The following is a 21,551-nucleotide window of genomic DNA, read 5'->3' on the forward strand; positions in this document are numbered from 1 at the left end:
TGGATCACAGACAAAACATTATTATCCGAAAGATAAAAGTTATAAAAATTTTCAAATACAACATACTGTATAAAAATGCCATAACCAGCATAAATTAATGAAGGTGTAACAAAGAATTTTAACAGGTGCCACTGGTGCAGTAGAAGGATAGGAGACATGACTGTGACAACTGCTATCCATGATCTCAGCTTTACTCTTTGCACGATGTCTGCAGAAGTTTCGCAAAGAATACTATGTGTCAAGATTAACATGGCAACATGGATAACATTACAACAAAATCAAAGATCTCTACAATGTATTTTGCTCATGTGTGTACTCCACTACTTTCTATGTTTCTATAGTTAACTCTCCATTTTTATTTCTTTCATTGGATTGTTATTTTAAGATTGAATTTCAAGTTAATAATATATATATATATATGTATACTGTATAATATGCTGGAATTCATTTAAGCCTGTATGAGCTATAGCACAATAAAATGATATGAGTTCATTTTTAGAGAGATAAAGTTGTAGAAACAAAGAATGGAAAGGCAGGTCTTTAACCTTCATTAGTATGTTATAATTAATGGAGTCTCACATACAGATTTCAAACAGAAGTACAAACCACATGATTAAAAGAACATATTTTACTAATACAATTTAGGACTAATAACATTCTGACAACAGACTTACCAATCTTAGAATTTTGTACATACAATTATAAAAGAGAGTTGGTTTTCAGTCTTGAAAGTTAACAGTAGGCTTATAACAGAGGATTCTGTATTTCGCAGGAAACAAATCTAGTCTAAATTGCTAGTGTGTATTATGATCACTCTGTCTGGTTAGAGGCAAAAGTCAAGCTTCTGCTTTTTTGAATTTTTTGTATCCAGCTGTTGATAATATAAGCAAGACCATTAAAGAAATAATTACGATAAATTATTTTATAGAGAAGAAGCAGAAGAAGAAATAATAAAGTATGACAGAGAACGTCAGAATTAGAGAGGCAGAGAAAAGCTTTGGAGAAGTCACTCAAATGGTAAAATAAACACTTGAATTGAAGATTAATTCAAAATTCAGGTAGCCGCCAAGTACAACACCAAAACAGAAAATGGCAGGATGGCTTGACAGGATAGTTAATATTGACACACATGTGCGCATGGGAGACAGCTAAAGGGACCAATCAAATTTAATTCCACACCAGGCCAGGAGGTGGCGGGATACACTAATCTTTCCTCTGATATTCCTGCAGATCAAATACGGGAAATTCTGCCTGACTCCGGCTCTGAAGATGTCACTTCTGGTTCCAGCCACAAGAGCTTCTCCTCCGGTTCTGGCCACAAGAAACTCACTTCTGGTTCAGACCCTCAGATGATGTCACTTCCGCCGACCTCCAATAAAAGCAAGACATCCTCCACATGTATTCAGTTCAATTTTAGACTCACACCTATTCACAACTTTGCTTGTATTTGCCCTTTTGTATCCAGGGATTAAGTACACGGGTGGCTGCCCCAAACCTTTTTCTGTGTGTCAAGGCTGATTTCTTTCACAATATATAGCTAGAATCTCGCAGAAGCATTTCACATACAGTTGAATGCATTCTATATGTTAGTGAAACATAAAATAATGAAAAACTATTCAGTGGTAGACTTTTAAGTCCTCCAAAAAAAACAGGCACACAGTGCATGTATTATTAGCAATGGACTATCTCAATTGGTACTGTATATAGATAAAAATGAATACTTCTATATTTTTAAGCCCACCAGTGTGAAAGAAGACACTAAAGAAAAGAACTTTGTAATTACTGCACCAAATAAAAAGCTGGGGAAGCCTGTAAAAAACTTAAATGCCTCAAGGCATTGCTGTTAATTTCATACAGAAAGAGCAGGACAGCTTGATAGAGTAGCAGTGAAGGAAACAATAGGTACTGAAGAAGAGATAAAAGAAGTAGATGGCAGCCGGGCACAATGACCTTGATATAATAAGAAAAAAATAAATAAAAAATCAATAGGAAAGGTTACTTCTTTTAGCAGGAATACTGTTGCATATAACATGCTTGTTACACAGTAAAGAAAAATGAAATGTTTAACAGGAAGAAGATGCTTAAGGCAAATTAAATCCACTAAAGACTACAATTGTTTATTTGTCCATATATCTGCACTAAAGAAATGTAAAAACTGCTTTCACCAAACTCTGCCTCTTGCTGGCAATGTCACCACATGAATGCAGATTTAGAAAGCATTAAGTGCGTTCAGTATTATATTTCTATCTTCAGTTTTTGATGAAAGTGTCATAGGGTTTCATTTAACTTTGTTAATTTCACTCAAAATCAATTTGCTTCTATTAAGTTATGACAAATGCTTAAAATGTTTTTTGATATATTCAATTTCTACCATTGATCTTTGTCCAAATTATTGGTATTTTTCACAAGTTTTTTGCCAGCACACAATATATCTGCCTGACAAGAAGTACTTTAGGTATGTGTTCCAGTATTCAAAGTTGTTTTAATTTTATTGTAAATGAATGAGGTGTCATCTTTTATAGGTAAGGACAAGTTATAAATCTGAATAAGAGTACAGTATACTGTATATTGTGGTGGTGTGCTAGTACATAAAATACCGTATAAGTGGCTACAAAAGCACCCTCACAAAGGCCAAATCAAGGAGATTGAATGACATAAAAATAAAAACGTTTCACTTTTTACTTCTGTGGTACTATGTTTGGCATTTTATGTTGGAGATCACTCACTTAGCGCCAAATATGAATGTTCCTACTGCTTGTTCTCGCATTAAACAACACTTTTTTTCTGACAGCAATTTTCTTAACTTGGCCATATGTCACTACCATAACTCTACAAGGACAACTTTAAAAGAAAATCTGAAAGTTTGACCACTTTCATATAATATTTTCTAATGTGAGGTTACATGTTCAATCAAGAATAAGAAAAAGTAAAGAAATCACCCTATAATACCCATGTCAGTGTTCCATACATCTCTTTCCTGTTACTGAACCCTAAAATGGTCGACGTAAAAAAATATCTGGGTACAAGCTAAACAAAATCTAAAGCTGTGGTACTCAATGAAAATAGCATAGTCAACCTGGTTTTGTGTGATAAAATAGGAGACATGAATACAGTCTGATCCATATATCATATTTGGCACAATTTGTTGCATACAGTACAGGTAATGCACCCTTAAAAATTGCTCTAAAATGCAAAAACATCAGCTTTGTGACCTTTTACTGACTTGTAGATGGTCCTGCAAAGTTTTTATACAACCTAGTTTAGTCTTGTGGAAAAATAATAAACAGTTTGATCAAATCTGGTGTACGTGACAAAAGCCATGCAGACCCTGTCTTGTCCATAGTGCACATGACAAGTGCAACTTCTTGTTTCTCCTAACAAACAAAAAACCACAAGTGACCAACTGATGAACTAAAACCACAAGTGACCAACTGATGAACTTAAAGGATGTGGTAAATGCTGATCCAAGCAAAATGTTGTAAGATGTAACGGTTTGAAATTCTTGTGCAACTAAAGTCATAAGACAAAGGCCCTATAAAAGATTTGGGACACCGACCCCTCGAGGCAGATGAAGGGCAGGTGTCCTAGGACTGTGCTTCTCTGTCATTTTACCTTTGCCTGGTGTGTATTAATAAAAGATTTTTTACTAACTTTAATCATATTTCTCTGTCTTCAGTCACAAGAAACGACACTATAGAAAAAGTGTCAACAGTCTCATTCTATAAGTACAGATTTTGTCAAGGCCAACACATTCTCATATTAGAGTAAATTAAAAAAGCAAATTACATTTGCTTTAACATTTTTCTATTTTTTATAATGAAGTAGGGTTTCATAAATACATTTTATTTCATGCAGTTAATTTACCTTTCATACGTAAATAGAAATGACAGATGATAAAAATCATTGGGCCCTCTAATGTGGACATTGTTACATTGTATTAACCAATAAAGCAGTAAAAAAAATGTGGAAATTCTATCTAAAACTTGTAATATTTTTCAGTCTGTGTTTTATTGAGTGGTAAAAAAGGACTCTGGAGTAATAACACAGTTCTATATATTGCTGTGCCTAGTGGTTTAATTGTCATCAACTCTGTGTCACATATTGAAGGCAACGTTTAATAAAAGTGCAGCTCTGAAACTATGGCAGTATGAACAGCAGTAGCAAAAATACTGTGCAGCATGTGTATATGTCAGATGGCAGATCAGCATTCATAGGTACTCTGATCTACCCAGGCACATAGCAGCTCACAATCTATGATGGTGAGAGGATGCAGATTCATAGAATGATAAAAAGTAAAAAATTAAATGGAATAGCTCTGCCTTCTGTTTTGAGGCTGAGGAAAAGTTAACATCTGAAGTTTCATTTTATTTTCCTTAATAATATCTAAATATACAGGACATTCCCTTTTCCAAATGTTTACTTTTCAAGAACAGTGGCTGCTTGTGCAAGTTGATTTTTTTCCCCAGGTTTTCTTTTTCTTTTAAACTTATTTTTGGGAATTCCTCCATACTCTTTTGGTTTGGGTTACCTTAGTGAATTTTTGGATTTCTGATTCACACTGATCATTTTTTTTCAGATTGCCCCTCGAAAGCCTTTCACAACCTAAAAATAAACTAGCTGTGCTACCCATATAAGATGGGTTGAAATTTAAGTAATCAACGTAGACCTCAGTGTTACAATTTGCAGTGCACCATGCACTGCATATGTCTTTGTTATATGCCATTCTGCATTGGATCGTAACAGCAGTGTTAATGTTTGTGATGTGCCATTTGTTGGAATTAAAAATACAATTCATTTTATTGCTAAAATGTTTGTGATGTGGTGTCTTGTGGAATGATAGTGACATTACAACCGAACAAACACACAGACACCTATCCTTTTATTAAGGTGGACAATTTCATATTTTGGTCATTAGAATAGGCATGCCATGCTATTGTGTGCCCAAAGAAAACTATGTGAGTCCTATCAGTTCTGCTTGTGTAACTGCTCCCTCTCAGTTGATCTTAAAATCCATTAGTTCCTCTAAATATTAAATAAAAACATTAGAAAAATCTAGAGAAGAACATGCCATTCAACCCAACAAAGTTTGCTATTCCTATCTACTCAATTCTTCTAAAATAAAATCAAGGCAAGTTTTGAAAATCTCTTAAGTCCTACTGTCTACCACACTACTTGGTAACTTATTCCAAGTGTCTATGGTTCTCTGTGTAAAGAAAGTTTCCAACTGTGTCCATGTGTACTTGTTGACCTCATTTAAAACTAACAGCCTTCATTCACTGTACTAATTCCCTTCATAATTTTAAATACTTCAATCATGTCTCATTTTAATCTTCTTTTGCTTAAGCTGAAAAGGCTCAGCTTTTCTTATCTTTTCTTAAAATTCATCACCTGTAGCTCTGGAATCAGTCTAGTCGCTCTTCTCAAGGACTTTTTCAAGCACTGCTATGTCATTTTTGTTAGCCTGGAGCCTTAAACTGTAGAGAGTACCCCAGATGAGGCCTCACCAATGAATTCTAAAGCTGGAACATAACCTCATCTTTGAAACCAGATGCTCCAGTATCTTTGTTAAAAACGGAAAGCTGGAAATAGGTGTATAATTAGAGAAATTATCATAATCTAGACCTTGCTTTTTTAAGACTAGTGTGACAGCAGCCATTGATACAATACCAAATACAAGAGACATATTACCAATGTCTGCTGTACGAGTACATAAAACAGGCATACAGGCCTTGACCAAGGCAGTGGGCATTGGCCTTGTTGAGCAGCTCAAGGGCTTAAGTTTGTTTACAAGCTCAAAGATAAAGACAGAGCTGACATGAACAAATACATCAATTTTGTGCTCAGGACTGCTCTCACCCATAAATCTCACAGAAAATGAAGGTTTAGTTATGCTGAGGGATGGAAAATATTTTTTGAATATTTCACAAATATCACACAAAAATAAAACTGTTGAAACAGTTTATGGTTGTAAGAGTTTATGAATGGTGGAAAATATAATGTGGATTTCGCTCACCATTATTTCTAATGTTACAGAAATATATAGTTTTAGCTGAAGAGACTGCTTGCTGGTATAAATCCATGGGCCCTTTAAAAAGTTCCACATATACAGCAAGGCCTGTCTTTTTATAGAGATGTTCTAACTACCATGCCATGCACTTTCACAGTACATAGTTCACAGGTAAAAAAATGTGCTGAATGTGTAAAAGAAACAATGCATGATTTTAAAGGAGTGACTATAGAAATGTAATCAAATATTTTTAATCAATACTAGGGGGCTTCGCTCGCCAACCTCTATTTTTCTTTTTCTGTAAAAACAATATTTTGAATCTTTTGAGTCCCAACGTGCTGAATCTTTTTAATGAGGTCAGTGAGACATGTGTTTAACGACTTTGTACCATAATTCAGGATAGCTTTCTCTGTTTGGAACATGTGAGGTAAACCACATTTTTGAAATACTCTTGACTTAAACTTCAAAGCCTTACAATATTTACATACTTCTGACATGTCACCTGTGTCCACATATTCGATCTCTATTCGCCTTTTCGTTATTTCTCCGAGTAATAATTTCTTTCTTTGCGATAATGCGATGTTTACTTTCTTTTTTTGACACTGTCGTTTTTTTCTACTTTCATATTCTGTATCTTGCTCTTTATGTGTTTCGTGCCTACGTTTTTTTTTGAGTCTTTTGAAATTCCAGTTTTCATTATCTCTAACCTGCTCTGCATGTGTTTGGCCCCCTTGTTTTTAACCTTTTTATGACATTTTACTTTCTTTTCAATTCTTTTATTTCTGACCTTGCTTTATGCTGCTTTTTTTAATGACACCTGGTCCATCGTGATTATATTGCCTTTTTTGAGTAATAATTTCCATTTGTTTGCGCTCCTGCGATCTTTACTTTCTTTTTTTATACTTTCTAATTTTCCTACTTTCATATTCTTTAACTTTCTCCACATGTGTATTGCACCAACTATTTTTTTTTAACCTTTTGAATTCCACTGCTTTCATAATCTCTAACCTGCTCTGCCTGTGTATAGCGGAAACGTCCAGATTGGACGTGCTTTTTTTTTCAATTTCACTTGTTCGAGACTGATAATCACTTTCCTTATTTTCTGAATTTGCACTTAGATTATTCTTTTTCTTTTTTGTCTCTCCAACACATTTGAGTCTCTTTTCTCCATGCTGCTTTCTTCTTCGCTTTATCGTCTACGTTTCATTTACAACGTATTGTCCTTTTACGCTTTATATGCAGTGACAGCCCTGGATCTGTGTGTGCTCAAAGCCAAAATATGAGTGAGTGTGCTTGCTGGCTGCCCTTGCTCTTATTTACGTGTAAGCAGGGGGTGTCTTGCAAGAATCTCATGTTCTGGGTCAATCTCTTGGCACAAAGTGTCATGTTTAAGGTCCCCGCAAGATGCTTTGCGGCCAATCTCTCTTTTAAGTGTCTTCTGTGATCTTAACATGAAAATCACATATCGTGGTCCTATTGTTTCTCTCCAGTATTTTTTTATACTAGAGAGAAATGATCATTTTTACAATTTAATACAATCATATACTTAAATGAAGTTGTAACAATGGATTATTAAAAATGTAAGGAAAAGAACTGAAGGTAACTAAAGGATTAACTAAATGCTTGGGCACATGAGGCTTTTGCTTCATCCAGAGGAGCCACCAAGATAGTTGCTAAGGTTAAATGAAATAAATGTGTAATGAACACCCCTATTAAAAGCAAGGACAAATTAGTGAGAAAGCCCAAACACCCCTATTATGAAGTGGTGATGAGATCAGTGGGAAAACCAACAGGACACCCCTATTAATGAAGTGATGTTTAGAATGATGAAGGAATCAACATGTATACATTCTGCATATTAAAAGTTAGATTATGTGATGTATTAGATAAGGTGATGGCAATAGAAAAGTATGAAAGTGAATGTGAATTGTTTTCTTGATTGCTCACTCCATGGGCTGAGACATTTGTGCATATCTATGTGCAAATAAGGAATCATTCTGCATTTTCATCTGGTATCTGAGAATTTATTTGAATATAGAAGAAGGTTTTTTCCACAACATCACTTTCTTAAGTTTAGACGCTGCAACATCATTATAACAATAAACCAACTGATCAACATTATGATGTTGTAATCCTGATAAGTCCTTTACAAAAGAAATATTGATATGTTTTACATTTCTGAAAGCTTTACTTATGCAGGGGGCTTAGGAAAATCAGTTCATACATTACACTAGACTGCCATGTGGTAAGATACCATAAAATCCAAACATGTTAAATTAAAAGTAGATATACCAGAGGGGCAGACCAAATTAAGTTTATGGTCTTTTTTGTGAGTGGGAAAATGAATATGCTGATATAAATTAAAGCAGTCAATTAAAAGCAAAAAAAAACAGTTCCAAATTTGTTATTTGAACGGTCAACACAAATACTGAAGTTAACCAGTACAAGAACAGCAGGCCACAATAAACAGATACCAGCATTTCAGAAAATTCCTAAAGAAATTCTGAGGAAAATTTGGGGTGGGTGGTGGTAGATAAGTATACTTAACATAAGCTGGCAACCAGAGACCTTAAAAGCTGCAAGTCCACTACCTTGACCGTCTGAACAAGTTTTGTCTACAGTACATGAGTAGCCTAAGGGAGTAACTTCATTAACATGCTCCAACCTCTCTCTCTACTATCTCTATTTTCATGTTTGAGTCATAAGTATGTCAGGATTTTTATCTACAGTAAAATAAAATCATGTAAAGACAATGATAAACATTACAAAGGAAGCAGTTTTCAGGTTAACGTCAGAAGTGATTGTAACACCATGGTGCATATCTGAGTCTACGCAACTACTTAACATGCTCTTGTTACACCAAGTTACAATCAATCTAAACAGTTTACTGGCAGATTTTATAAAGTTTGTCTGTATTTAAGATGGCAAATAATTCCAAGGTCGCAATGCTATAAGAAATAAGCTGGAACTCTCCATAAATGAAATTGATCATTAGAAAAATCAGTAAACAAGTACCATCTCAGCAGCATGTCCACTAAAATTTGCATTTATGGGAGCAGGAAAATGAATCAGTCGTAACAATGAAGATTAATATGGAATTGAAGCCAAGGAGGTCAGATAGTAGACAGCAAAACAAACTAATCACACAAACTCTAACACTATAAATTAATTCTTTAATTAGTGGAAATAGATACAGATGTACGGAATGAAAGCAGAAAAGAAATTTAAAAATAATAACAACTTAAGAAAAATGTTGCTAAAATCTTGTCAGCGTAACTGGAAATAACCAGAAAGGAAATATTGACCAGGTATTGTACTGTAGTTAGATTATACAAGCATTGAAGTGACTGAAGATCAAGACAAGCTTGTTGGACTAAGGCTTTGACAGCAGGTTAAGAATAAGAAACCATTATTCTATTCCAAGAACATCATGGCTGTGTAATAATTAACAAGACTTGAATGATAGTTTAATGAATTATGAATTTGTACAGTGCTGGCAAAAATCTATTTTCCTGAAAACAAATAGTAATAAAAACACTGCAAATGTACATACTGTACATTAATATGTTATATATATATATATATATATATATATATATATATATATATATATATATATATATATATATATATACTGTATATAAAAGGCAGTTGATTCTAAGGTCTGAGAAAAAGGCTTCAGGAGAGAAGGAATTGTAAGTGGCAAATCAAATTAACAATTCTCTATTTCCGCTTCCAGCCAAGAATACTAATAATTAATAATTAAATAATTCCCAGTCGTGGTGCAATTTAAATGTAGACAGCAGTCATTCCTGACAAACCAGCAAAGAATCTTGAGGCACTTGTGTCAGTGAGAGTCTGAGTACTTGAGAGTTGAAAAACAGATTTTATTTTCCCAATCAAAAAAAAAGATACAATTAAACAGCATAGCTGTTTACATCTTCCTGTTTCACTTAAAGTTGACAGTATATGTTTTAGTCCAAAAAGATTCTTTATTTTGCACAATAGCTTATGTAACAAGCTTTCAGATACATTTTTTTCATATCATAGTATTCTTTCATTTCCTCCTTCACTCCTTTTCAGGTGAATTTTGTCCTTACTCCCCTCCCAACACAAAGTCACTACGGAGTCAGCAACACCTCTAAGGTGACAGAGTAACTTCCTTGGAGTAGATTCCTAAAGTGACTTTAAAGTACCTCAAAAGGTCACATCACATATTCCCATACTGTCCTGTGAGTGTCCAAACAGGAGCACCACCAGAGATATGCTGCCACACAACTTTCTGCAGGAATATACTGTATGACCCAATCCTTGTTGAGATGCCCCATATTGAAACATAATTACAGCAGTCATTCCTTTTAATAGAATTTAGTCGTATGAATGAGTTTCTTTTATTATATTGATTGTTCTGCCAGTATTTAGATAGATAGATAGATAGATAGATAGATAGATAGATAGATAGATAGATAGATAGATAGATAGATAGATTATATGAATTTTGTGGTAATTTCTCCACTGCCAACTTTTTTCTTAATATCTTTCAGTAATTTTTATTAAAGAGTGGTATTCTTGTATAAAATGTGCCATGTATATCTTTTTTACATTCTTTTCTAAAATGGAATGCATTATTCTAGAAAATGCAAAAAAAAATCCATTGAAATTCTCTATAATTTTCACTCTTCATGATAACTGACTACAGATAAAAGAAATGCACAAGTTTTCTATTCAGCATCAAAACCATCATGTTATTTTTGCTGTAAATACAGGCAGAACAACCAATATAATAAGAGGAACTCATTCATGTGATTAAATTCTATTAAAAGGAATGACTGCTGTAATTATGGAGCACACATTTTTGATACAGTAAGTAGCAATAACTACTGTAATATAAATGCAGCAAGTGAGGAAGCATCAGCCATTTATAGTCTTCACATTCAGAATATACAGGGTGGTCCAGATCTAATTATGCAATTATGAAATGGCAAACACATCATCCCTGCTGTTCAACTGACAACCGTCTCCCTGCCATTTTGGAATGCAGGGCGGGTGCTGCCATCTATCTTCAACAAAAATATTTTTTTGTGAATTCTCTATATAATAAACTTAATAAGGTATAGCGTAATGAAAATTGCATAATTAGATCTGGACCACGCTATAGTATATATACTACAGCCTTACTTCTACAAGCTGAAATAGGTGTTTAGTAGAGAAGGACAGAATCTATTCTGTAAACTCTTACACTGCCTATAGATTATAAAATCTAAATTTTTTTTTTAAATGAAAATATTAAAGTGAATACAAGATAAAAAGCCTTTTCAAGCCTTGAAGTACTATAAATGAAAATGTATTAAAACAGTAAAGAAGTTACTATACTGGTATCATAAGACAGCATTTATCATCTAGGCCCATTTCTTTTCAATTCTGAGATTTTAGATAGTACTGTGTTGTTATCAGACCAGAAATCCGGTTACCATCTTAGACATCGAAGATCCTTTTGCTGAGTTAGATCTTAACAGTTTAAGCTTGCACAATCCCCCCTCATCTCTAGCCTCAGGCTAATATGTTCTGAGTAAAGGTTTTCGGCTCCCCAGAAGGCCTAACAAATACTGACATATCCAAAAAAGACCCAGAATACAAATTCATCTTTGATCTTGGAAGCTTATTATTAGTTAAAAAAACAAAATACTAGCTCAAATGCTTTAAGCTACTATTGCTAGTGCAGATCAGATTACAAAGACACATGCAATAACCTTACTAATATATAGCAAAATACAAATTATTTTCAACCCTCTAAACAATTTATTGTATCACAAAGACTGTGAAAAGTTATACATGTTTAACTTCAGCATTAATCAGTAGATACCTGGTGAATGATCGGGTGGAGAGCACATTAACACTACTCCTTGTCCTTCACGCACAGACACAGCTCCTCTGGCTTTTCCACTGAAGTTCCCAAGATCTGCAACAATGGATCATAAATATGTTTTATTAAAAAAAAATCTGATATGGCCAGCACATGACTTTCTCCATATTTATGACTTTATAAAAATATAGCAAGATGCAAAAACATTACTGCATTTGACAATTTTGATCTTTAAAAACTCAGAACTCAAGCTCTAGATTGAACAGAAAGTTTAAGAAGTCATTCATTTATGTCTATAGTACTACGGTGTTGTACCGTGTTAGCCATTATGAATGTAGTAACAAGTAGTAACATCTTGCCTGAAGAAGGGGCCTGAGTTGCCTCGAAAGCTTGCATATTGTAATCTTTTTAGTTACCCAATAAAAGGTGTCACTTTACTTGACTTGTTACTACAAGTCCTAAATGAGTATGTGAAATTTTGTGACATCCTGGGCAATGGTTTAAATTTCCCTTTAAATTTTTTTAATATTTCCAGCTCAAAGTTGAATAGATAGAAGACAGAATTTTATAGGGTTTAAAAATGAAAGACTGCAAGATGACTACAAAATTTCAGAAGAATCTGTCTATTTTTTCTTGAATTACAGTGTTCACAAAACATTTGTCACAAACACACAGAAATATATTTTTCCAAAAATAAAATATGAAGAAAGTGAAAAAGAAGGACAAATGGTCAAATCTCATCCATGATGTTCAAAACTATATTGCGATTTCAATGTTTGCCTTATAATAATTAAACAATAGGCTCAGTGACTAAATCCTAGAAAAAAAAGTTTAAAAGAATTAAAGGAAAAAAGAATACACAATTCACTATTGAATTTTAAATAAAATGCAAAAATACATTATAGACCTTATTGGAATTTGCAAATTATTAACCTAAACAATTTGCTGTGTAATTTTATTTTCGAAGGGATAATTTCTGGATTTTCCTTATATAGCATCTTTGGTCATGAAAATTATGAAAGTATCAGTATAGCAAGTTTCTGTTAAGGGTTAATGAAGCCATTCTGCAGATAAAAACGCTGCATTGCAGAGGAATGGTTTTATTTACCTTTGTTAAAATATGTAAAATATACAGTACAGTAGGTTTAGATTACTTTTTTGATATACTGAATACAATTCAGCTATTTTAACACAAACTTTTTTGTAAAATATGTGCTGCTCAACAACTTAATGCCATTTCAAACTGAAAGGCAAACACCAGTGAAGAGTGGCTTGTGAAACACAGAGGAAAAAGTGCAAAATTAAAGATTTACAAAGCTTTGAATGTAATGTGGCAGTATACACCAGATACACAAACATTAGTACATCATTATGGATTTTTCACAGATGACAATGTCACATATGCATCACCAAAGAACTACTGTCCAAGGAATATTATGCATTTGGTAGTGCAGTGTTTGGAAATAGAATGTTAATGACGGTAAATGCTGGAGACTTAAATGGCATTTGCAGAATAAAAGATGTTGCAATGAGCCAAGAAACAGGTGGGCACAGCATTGGCTCCAACACAGGCGCATCAAAATACTCAACCAGCTTTTCATTGACAAAGAAGAGATATGGTGGTTGCTGGCCTAACAAAGTTAAATTATGGTCAGGAAAAAATAAGAAGGTGCTGTTGTAGTGGTTTAAGCAAACATAAAAAGAGGAAGCAGGGCTGATAGCTCTTGGAGTTGATGATTCGTGCTGCGGAGAGGACCAAGATATGATGGAAATTGAATAATCATATAGTAAGTCAAGAATACAAACCACTACAGCCAATGTAATGGTGTAGGATGAATTTATATTGCATACATTAGTAGCAGATATACAGTGCATCCAGAAAGTATTCACAGCGCATCACTTTTTCCACATTTTGTTATGTTACAGCCTTATTCCAAAATGGATTAAATTCATTTTTTTCCTCAGAATTGAACACACAACACCCCATAACGACAACTTGAAAATATTTTACTTGAGATTTTTGCAAATTTAATAAAAATAAATAAATTGAGAAAGCACATGTACATAAGTATTCACAGCCTTTGCCATGAAGCTCAAAATTGAGCTCAGGTGCATCCTGTTTCCCCTAATCATCCTTGAGATGTTTCTGCAGTTTAATTGGGGTCCATCTGTGGTAAATTCAGTTGACTGGATATGATTTGGAAAGGCACACACCTGTCTATATAAGGTCCAACAGTTGACAGTTCATGTCAGAGCACAAACCAAGCATGAAGTCAAAGGAATTGTCTGTAAGACCTCCAAAAGAGGATTGACTTGAGGCACAAATCTGGGGAAGGTTACAGAAAAATTTCTGCTACTTTGAAGGTCCCAATGAGCACAGTGGCTTCCATCATCTGTAAGTGGAAGAAGTTCGAAACCACCAGGACTCTTCCTAGAGCTGGCTGGCCATCTAAACTGAGCGATCGGGGGAGAAGGACCTTAGTCAGGGAGGTGACCAAGAACCCAATGGTCATTCTGTCACAGCTCCAGAGGTCTTCTGTGGAGAGAGGAGAACCTTCCAGAAGGACAACCATCTCTGCAGCAATCCACCAATCAGGCCTGTATGGTAAAGAGTGGCCAGACAGAAGCCACTCCTTAGTAAAAGGCACACGGCAGCCCGCCTGGAGTTTGCTAAAAGGCACCTGAAGGACTCTCAGACCATGAGAAACAAAATTCTCTGGTCTGATGAGACAAAGATTGAACTCTTTGGTGTGGATGCCAGGCGTTACGTTTGGAGGAAACCAGGCACCGCTCATCACCAGGCCAATACCATCCCTACAGTGAAGCATGGTGGTGGCAGCATCATGCTGTGGAGATGTTTTTCAGCAGCAGGAACTGGGAGACTAGTCAGGATAAAGGGAAAGATGACTGCAGCAATGTACAGAGACATCCTGGATGAAAACCTGCTCCAGAGCGCTCTTGACCTCAGACTGGGGCGACGGTTCACCTTTCTGCAGGACAACGACCCTAAGCACACAGCCAAGATATCAAAGGAGTAGCTTCAGGACAACTCTGTGAATGTCCTGGAGTGGCCCAGCCAGAGCCCAGACTTGAATCCGATTGAACATCTCAGGAGAGATCTTAAAATGGCTGTGCACCGACGCTTCCCATCCAACCTGATGGAGCTTGAGAGGTGCTGCAAAGAGGAATGGGCAAAACTGGCCAAGGATAGGTGTGCCAAGCTTGTGGAATCATATTCAAAAAGACTTGAGGCTGTAATTGCTGCCAAAGGTGCATCAACAAAGTATTGAGCAAAGGCTGTTAATACTTATGTACATGTGATTTGTCAGTTTTTTTATTTTTAATAAATTTGCAAAAACCTCAAGAAAACTTTTTTCATGTTGTCATTATGGGGTGTTGTGTGTAGAATTCTTAGGGATAAAATGAATTTAATCCATTTTGGAATAAGGCTGTGACATAACAAAATGTGAAAAAAGTGATGCACTGTGAATACTTTCCAGATGCACTGTAAGTTGGAACACCACAGGATGTTTCAATATTATTACTGATCAGGCACACCTCTTTAAAACAGCAGGGCACCAACCTGCACGTGGAATTTTTAAGATGGATAATACACTTGCTTCTTCTAAAAATATGACATTACATTTGGTTTAATACAGATGCACCACTAATCATCATATTTCAATCAAACTGAACCTGTATGAAATAAAATGGAGATAGCCATTTAGAACAGAGATCAACAACTAGAGTACAGTAAATTATTTAAACCAACTATGGGGTACTTTGGATTGAAGAAGGCAGCATCCTTATGCAACATTGCAAAGGTTCTGTTGAGTCTATGTCTGTTGAATTTATTGTGCTCTGAGACCAGCAGTTTAGCATCCAAAGCTCTCTTTTAAATATATGGGCCTAATAAAGTGGCCACATACTGTATTATAAATAGTGTATGTCCTTGCTATTATTATGATACATTCCAGTTGACAAGAAAAAAAGATCAAACCCAAGTGATCACATCCTTTGCTGTTTATGCAATTTCAAATAAGTTCATAAAAAGAAGAGGATGACATGGTTGAAGAAAGAGCTTTGTTGACAGTCCATATATGGCTATTAGCAAGGTGGGCAGAACAAGCGCAAAAAATTGACATAGAAAAGTTTTATTTCTTATTTAAGGCCATTCTTGTTCTATTAACTATTCATTAATCCATGTACTCATTATTAATCTCATTCAATCCAGTTCAGGGTAAGGGACCAGGTACATAACCTATAACAGTGTTCAGTGCTAAGCAGGAATGACCTTGGGCATAGATGCTGTACTCACAGTCACTCATACAGGGCCAGTTTAGAATCACTTTTTGAGCAAATAAACCACTCAATGTGGGAATAAAACCAGAGTAGCTTGGAAAAAACACCTAGTTACAGAGAACATGTAAAATCCAGGAGGGATGAACTCAGACAAGGATTTTAACCCAGGACTGTAAAGGTGTGAAATGGCAGCAATAACTACTGGGCCACCATGCTTGCCAATTTCATTCAATTCTAGAAAACAATTTTTTTATTATTTCTGTTCTAATGGATTGCTCTGTCAAACCAGCAGCAATAACACGTGCATTTCAGAACAGGTCATGTACTTGAAGCTAAGCATGTTCAGGCCTGGCCAGTACTTGGATGGGAAACCATCTAGGAAAAGCTTAGGTGGTTGTTGCTGAAAGTGTTGTTGGTGATGGCAGCATGGGGGCGCTTACCCTGTGGTATGAATGTGGATCCTAATGCCCTAGTGCAGTGATGGGGAGAATGTGCTGTAAACATGGCACTGTCCATCAGATGAGATGTAATACCGTGGTCCTGACTCTCTTTGGTCTTAAAAGATGCCTGAGCATCCTTCATAACTTGGAGGGTGTATCACAATGTCCATTCTGGCACCCTAATCATTCCCTATTTGTAATTGGCTCTCTCTCCAACTACTTCACCACCTAACCTCTAGTGTACTGGTGGAAAAATGGCAGCCATCACATCATCCAGGTGGACGCTAGCAGCTCTCCATTTATTGCAGCGCATTCAGTAGTGAGAAAAGTGCTCTATATAAATGTAAAGAATTATTATATTATTACTCAATTGCTCATTTATGTACAGGCCATAATGGTTTTATAATAATGGTCATCCTATACTGGTAATCTAAAGATTTTTGTAATGTTTCTTGATATAGAAAATGTATATTATTAGATTGGCTAAAAGGCAGACTAGATGTCCTGAATTTGCATGGGTAGTCCGATATATCAGACACACTTTAAGTTTAATAACTTAATCTTAAAAAAATGATCTGCCCTGTATTTTAGATGTGACTTATTGTTAGTGCAGTGATTTATGCAGACATTTCCCCAAGCATATTATCTCTTACTAGTTATACCATGTACTATATTTAAGACGAATGTCACCAGCTGGGAGCACTGTTAGCCCTGTCCTAATGCAGTCAGCAGTAAGATGTCTTGTTTTAGTTATATATTCAGCCTGTGGAAGATCACTTCAAATGCAAAAACACAGCTCTCAGACAGAAGATAGTCATCCAAACCTGTCCAGTTAAGAAAGCAAAAGTTTAAATTATGCCATTTAGACAAATTATGCAGCAGCTGCAAGTAAGGCTGTCGTTAACTTCTTCTTTCTAGTGCTCCTGTTAGGGGTTGCCACAGTGGATCATCTCTTTCTATATGTTCTTGTCCTCTGCATCTTGCTCTGTTACACCCATCATCTGCATGTCCTCTCACACCACATCCATAAACCTTCCCTTAGGCCTTCCTCTTTTCCTCTTACATGGCAGCTCTATCCTTAACATCCTTTTCCCAATATATCCAGCATTTCTCCTCTGCACATGTCCAAACCAACTCAATCTCGCCTCTCTGACTTTGTCTCCCATCCGTCCAACCTGAGCCAACTCTCTAATGTACTCATTTCTAATCCTGTCCATCCTTGTCACACCCAATGCAAATATTAGCATATTTAACTCTGCTACCTCCAGCTCTGTTTCATGCTCTCTGGTCAGTGCCACTGTCTCCAACCCATATAACAAAGTTTGTCTCACTATCATCCTGTAGACCTTTCCTTTCACTCTGGCTGATAACCAACTGTCACAATTTCTCCTGACACTCTTCTCCACCCATTCCACCCTGCCTGCACTCTCTTTTTCACCTCTCTTACACAATTCCCGTTACTCAGTACTGTTGGTCCCATTTATTTAAATTCATCCACCTTCACCAAATCTACTCCCTGCATCTTCACCATTCCACTGACCCCCTTCTCATTTACACACATGTATTCTGTCTTGTTCCTACTGACCTTCATTCCTCTCGTCTCTAGAGCATATCTCAACCTTTAGAGGGTCTCCTCAACCTGCTCCTTGCTCCCTACTCTCACCACAGATCACAATGTCATCAGCAAACATCAGAGTCCAAGGGGACTCCTGTCTAATTTCATCTGTCAACCTGTCCATCACCATTGCAAATAAGAAAGGGCTCAGAGCTGATCCCTGTTGTAATTCTACCTCCACATTGAATGCATCCATCACTCCTACCATAGACCTCACCACTGTGACACTTCCTTCATACATATCCTGTACAACTCTTACATACTTCTCTGCCACTCCCAACTTCTTCATATGATGCCACAACTACTCTCGAGGCACCCTGTCATATGCAATTCTTTCTGGCCTTCTCTATACTTCTCCATCAACACCCTCAGAGCAAACATTGCATCTGTGGTGCTCTTTCTTGGCATGAAACCATACTGTTGCTCACTAATCATCACCTCCCTTCTTAACCTAGCTTCCACTACTCTTTCCCATAACTTCCTGCTATGGCTCATCAATTTTATCCCCCTGTAATTACTACAGCTCTGTACACTCCCCTTATTCTTAAAAATTAGTACCAGCAAACATCTTCTCCACTCCTCAGGCATCTTCTCACTTTCCAAAATTCCAGTAAACAATCTGGTTAAAAACCCACTGCCATTTCTCCTAAACACCTCCATGCTTCCACAGGTATGTCATCTGGACCAACGGCTTTTCCATTCTTCATCCTCTTCATAGCTGTCCTTACTTCCTCCTTGCTAATCCTTTGCACTTCCTGATTCACTATCGCCACATCATCCAGCCTTCAGTCATCAGCCATTCAAAGTACTCTTTCCGTCTGTTCAACACACCCTCCTAGCTTGTGAGTATGTTTCCATCTTTATCCTTTAACACCCTAACCTTCTGTACATCTTTCCCAGCTCGGCCCCTCTGTCTAGCCAATCATTACAGGTCCTTTTCTCCCTCCTTAGTGTCCAGCCTCTCACACAACTCATCGTACGCCTTTTCTTTAGCTTTTGCCACCTCTCTCTTCACCTTGCACCTTATCACCTTGTACTCTTGTCTACTTTCTGCAACTTTTTGACTATCCCACTTCTTTTTCGCCATCTTCTTCCTCTCTATACTGTCCTGTAATTCCCCATTCCTCCACCAGGTTTCCTTTTCCTCCTTCTTCAGTCCAGATGTCATGCTAAGCACCCTTCTTGCTGTCACCTTTACTACTACTACTGTAGTTGCCCAGTTCTAGTTGCTGTTTGGTAACTCTTCATTACCACCCAGTGCCGGTCTTGCCTCCTCTTTAAACTCAACCTTGCAGTCTTTCTTTTTCAATTTCCACCATTTGATCCTTAGCTCTGTCCTCACTCTCTTACCTTTCTTGATCTCCAGCATCATCCAACATACCACCATCCTATGCTGCCTAACTACACTTTCCCATGCCACCACTTTGCAGTCTTCAATCTTCTTCAGATTGACTATTCTGTATAGGATATAATCTACCTGTGTGCATCTTCCTCCACTGTTGTACGTCACCCTATATTCCTCCCTCTTCTTAAAATATGCATTCACTACATCCATGCCCATCCTTTTCACAAAATCCACTATCATCTGACCTTCTTTATTCCTTTTCTTGACACCATTCCTACCCATAACCTTCTCGTCTCCTCTGTTCCTTTCACCAACATGTCCATTGCAATCCGCTCCAATCACAACTTTCTGTTCCTTGGGTACACTGTCAGTCACTTCATCCAAATCACTTCAGCAATCTTCTTTCATAGCACGCACAACTTGTGGGGCATAGGCACTAACAACATTCATCATCACACCTCCAATTTCCATCTTCATAATTATTACTCTGTCAGACACTCTTTTCACCTCCAAAACACTCTTGACATACTGTTCCTTCAGAATAACCCCTACCCCATTTCTCCTCAGATCTACACCATGATAGTACATTTTGAATCCACCTCTAATCCACCTGGCCTTACTCCCATTCCAGTTACTCTCTTGCATGCACAACATATCAACTTCCTTCTCTCTGTCATTCTGCCAACATCCATCCATCCGTTATCCAACCTGCTATATCCTAACTACAGGGTCACGGTGGTCTGCTGGAGCCAATCCCAGCCAACACTGGGCGCAAGGCAGGAAACAAACCCCGGGCAGAGCGCCAGCCCTCCGCAGTACTGCCAACATTCAAAGTTTCAACCTTCAGTTCCACTCTCTTTACCTTCCTCCTCTCTTCCTGCCTCCGGACATGTCACCCCATCTTCTTCTCCTTCTTTGGCCAACAGCAGCCCAATTTCCGCCAGCACCCTGTTGGCTAACAGTACTGGTGGCTGCCGGTGTTAACCTGGGCCTCAACCGATCTGGCAAAATTTTACACTGCATGCCCATCCTAAAGTAACCCTCTCCATTTTTCTGGGTTTGGGATCAGCACGAAGAAACACACTGGTTTGTGCATCCCCTGTGACTGGGTTAAGGCTATCATTAATACTGCTGACTAATTTGGATATAGAATTTTAGAGTTTAGGGTTGGCTGTGTATGAAATTTTAATTTTATTCTTTTTTTGTTTGTTTTCCTTGTGGGTTAGACGTGTAATGTGTCATCTACTTTACACTAATAACACAATCAATACGATTTGAATGACTTTGTAAAACATTCTTTTAGTTCCACTGAGGGCTTTATATTCAAGCAGCATTGCCAGAGATTAAAATTATTGGTGTGACTTCTACCATCAGAACCATTAGAACAAATCCTACTCGAGAAAATAAATTATTAGTGGTCAAACCTTTCACATTTCTCTGGCTCCCTTCTTTCTCTCATTTTCATACTTGAATCTGGTGCTTTACTAACTGATTACTGATTTGTTTTGGTGTTTTCAGACAATATGGGCTAGTGAACTGCAAAAAACAGTAGGGTAACGACTAAAATTGAATTCATTTTTTATCTGGATTTGAATGAATACACATAAACCCTGTTGTACTATTAATATTATATGCTTTACTATGAAATTCATAATTAAATGCTATTTTTGAGAGAACAACAGATTTCTTTGATGATGTACTATTTGATTCTAGCGGCATGAATTGAGGGAAGGAATACTGATTCTGACTATTAAACTGATTTACATAAAGGGAACCTAATAATAAATGTATGTTAACACCATTATAGAACTATGGACAATGGACAACATGGGACAGAAAATAAAGCTCCCGGGGTTCTATAGTCAATTATAACAGATAAAGTCAAAGAGAGAGAGAGAGAGAGAAGTTGGGAGCAAGCACTAATACTTAGTGTTCCCACACTCATTACATGACAATCAGGATCCCAAATCAGGATCCAA

The 21,551-nt window shown here is 36.6% G+C and overlaps 1 protein-coding gene across 4 annotated transcripts in view; it reads right to left on the reverse strand.

Annotated features, from left to right (window-relative positions):
- Positions 1-21,551, reverse strand: part of cntn5 (contactin 5) — a 1,359,131-nt gene that overhangs the window by 487,118 nt on the left and 850,462 nt on the right. For all 4 annotated transcript variants that reach the window (XM_039744349.1, XM_039744347.1, XM_039744348.1 and 1 more), the window contains exon 7: positions 11,871-11,966. In XM_039744349.1, the coding sequence (XP_039600283.1) occupies positions 11,871-11,966 (96 nt within the window). The remainder of the gene's footprint in view (positions 1-11,870; positions 11,967-21,551) is intronic.

This window comes from Polypterus senegalus, chromosome 2 (genome assembly GCF_016835505.1).
Source record: "Polypterus senegalus isolate Bchr_013 chromosome 2, ASM1683550v1, whole genome shotgun sequence".
NCBI classification, from domain to species: Eukaryota; Metazoa; Chordata; class Cladistia; order Polypteriformes; family Polypteridae; genus Polypterus; species Polypterus senegalus.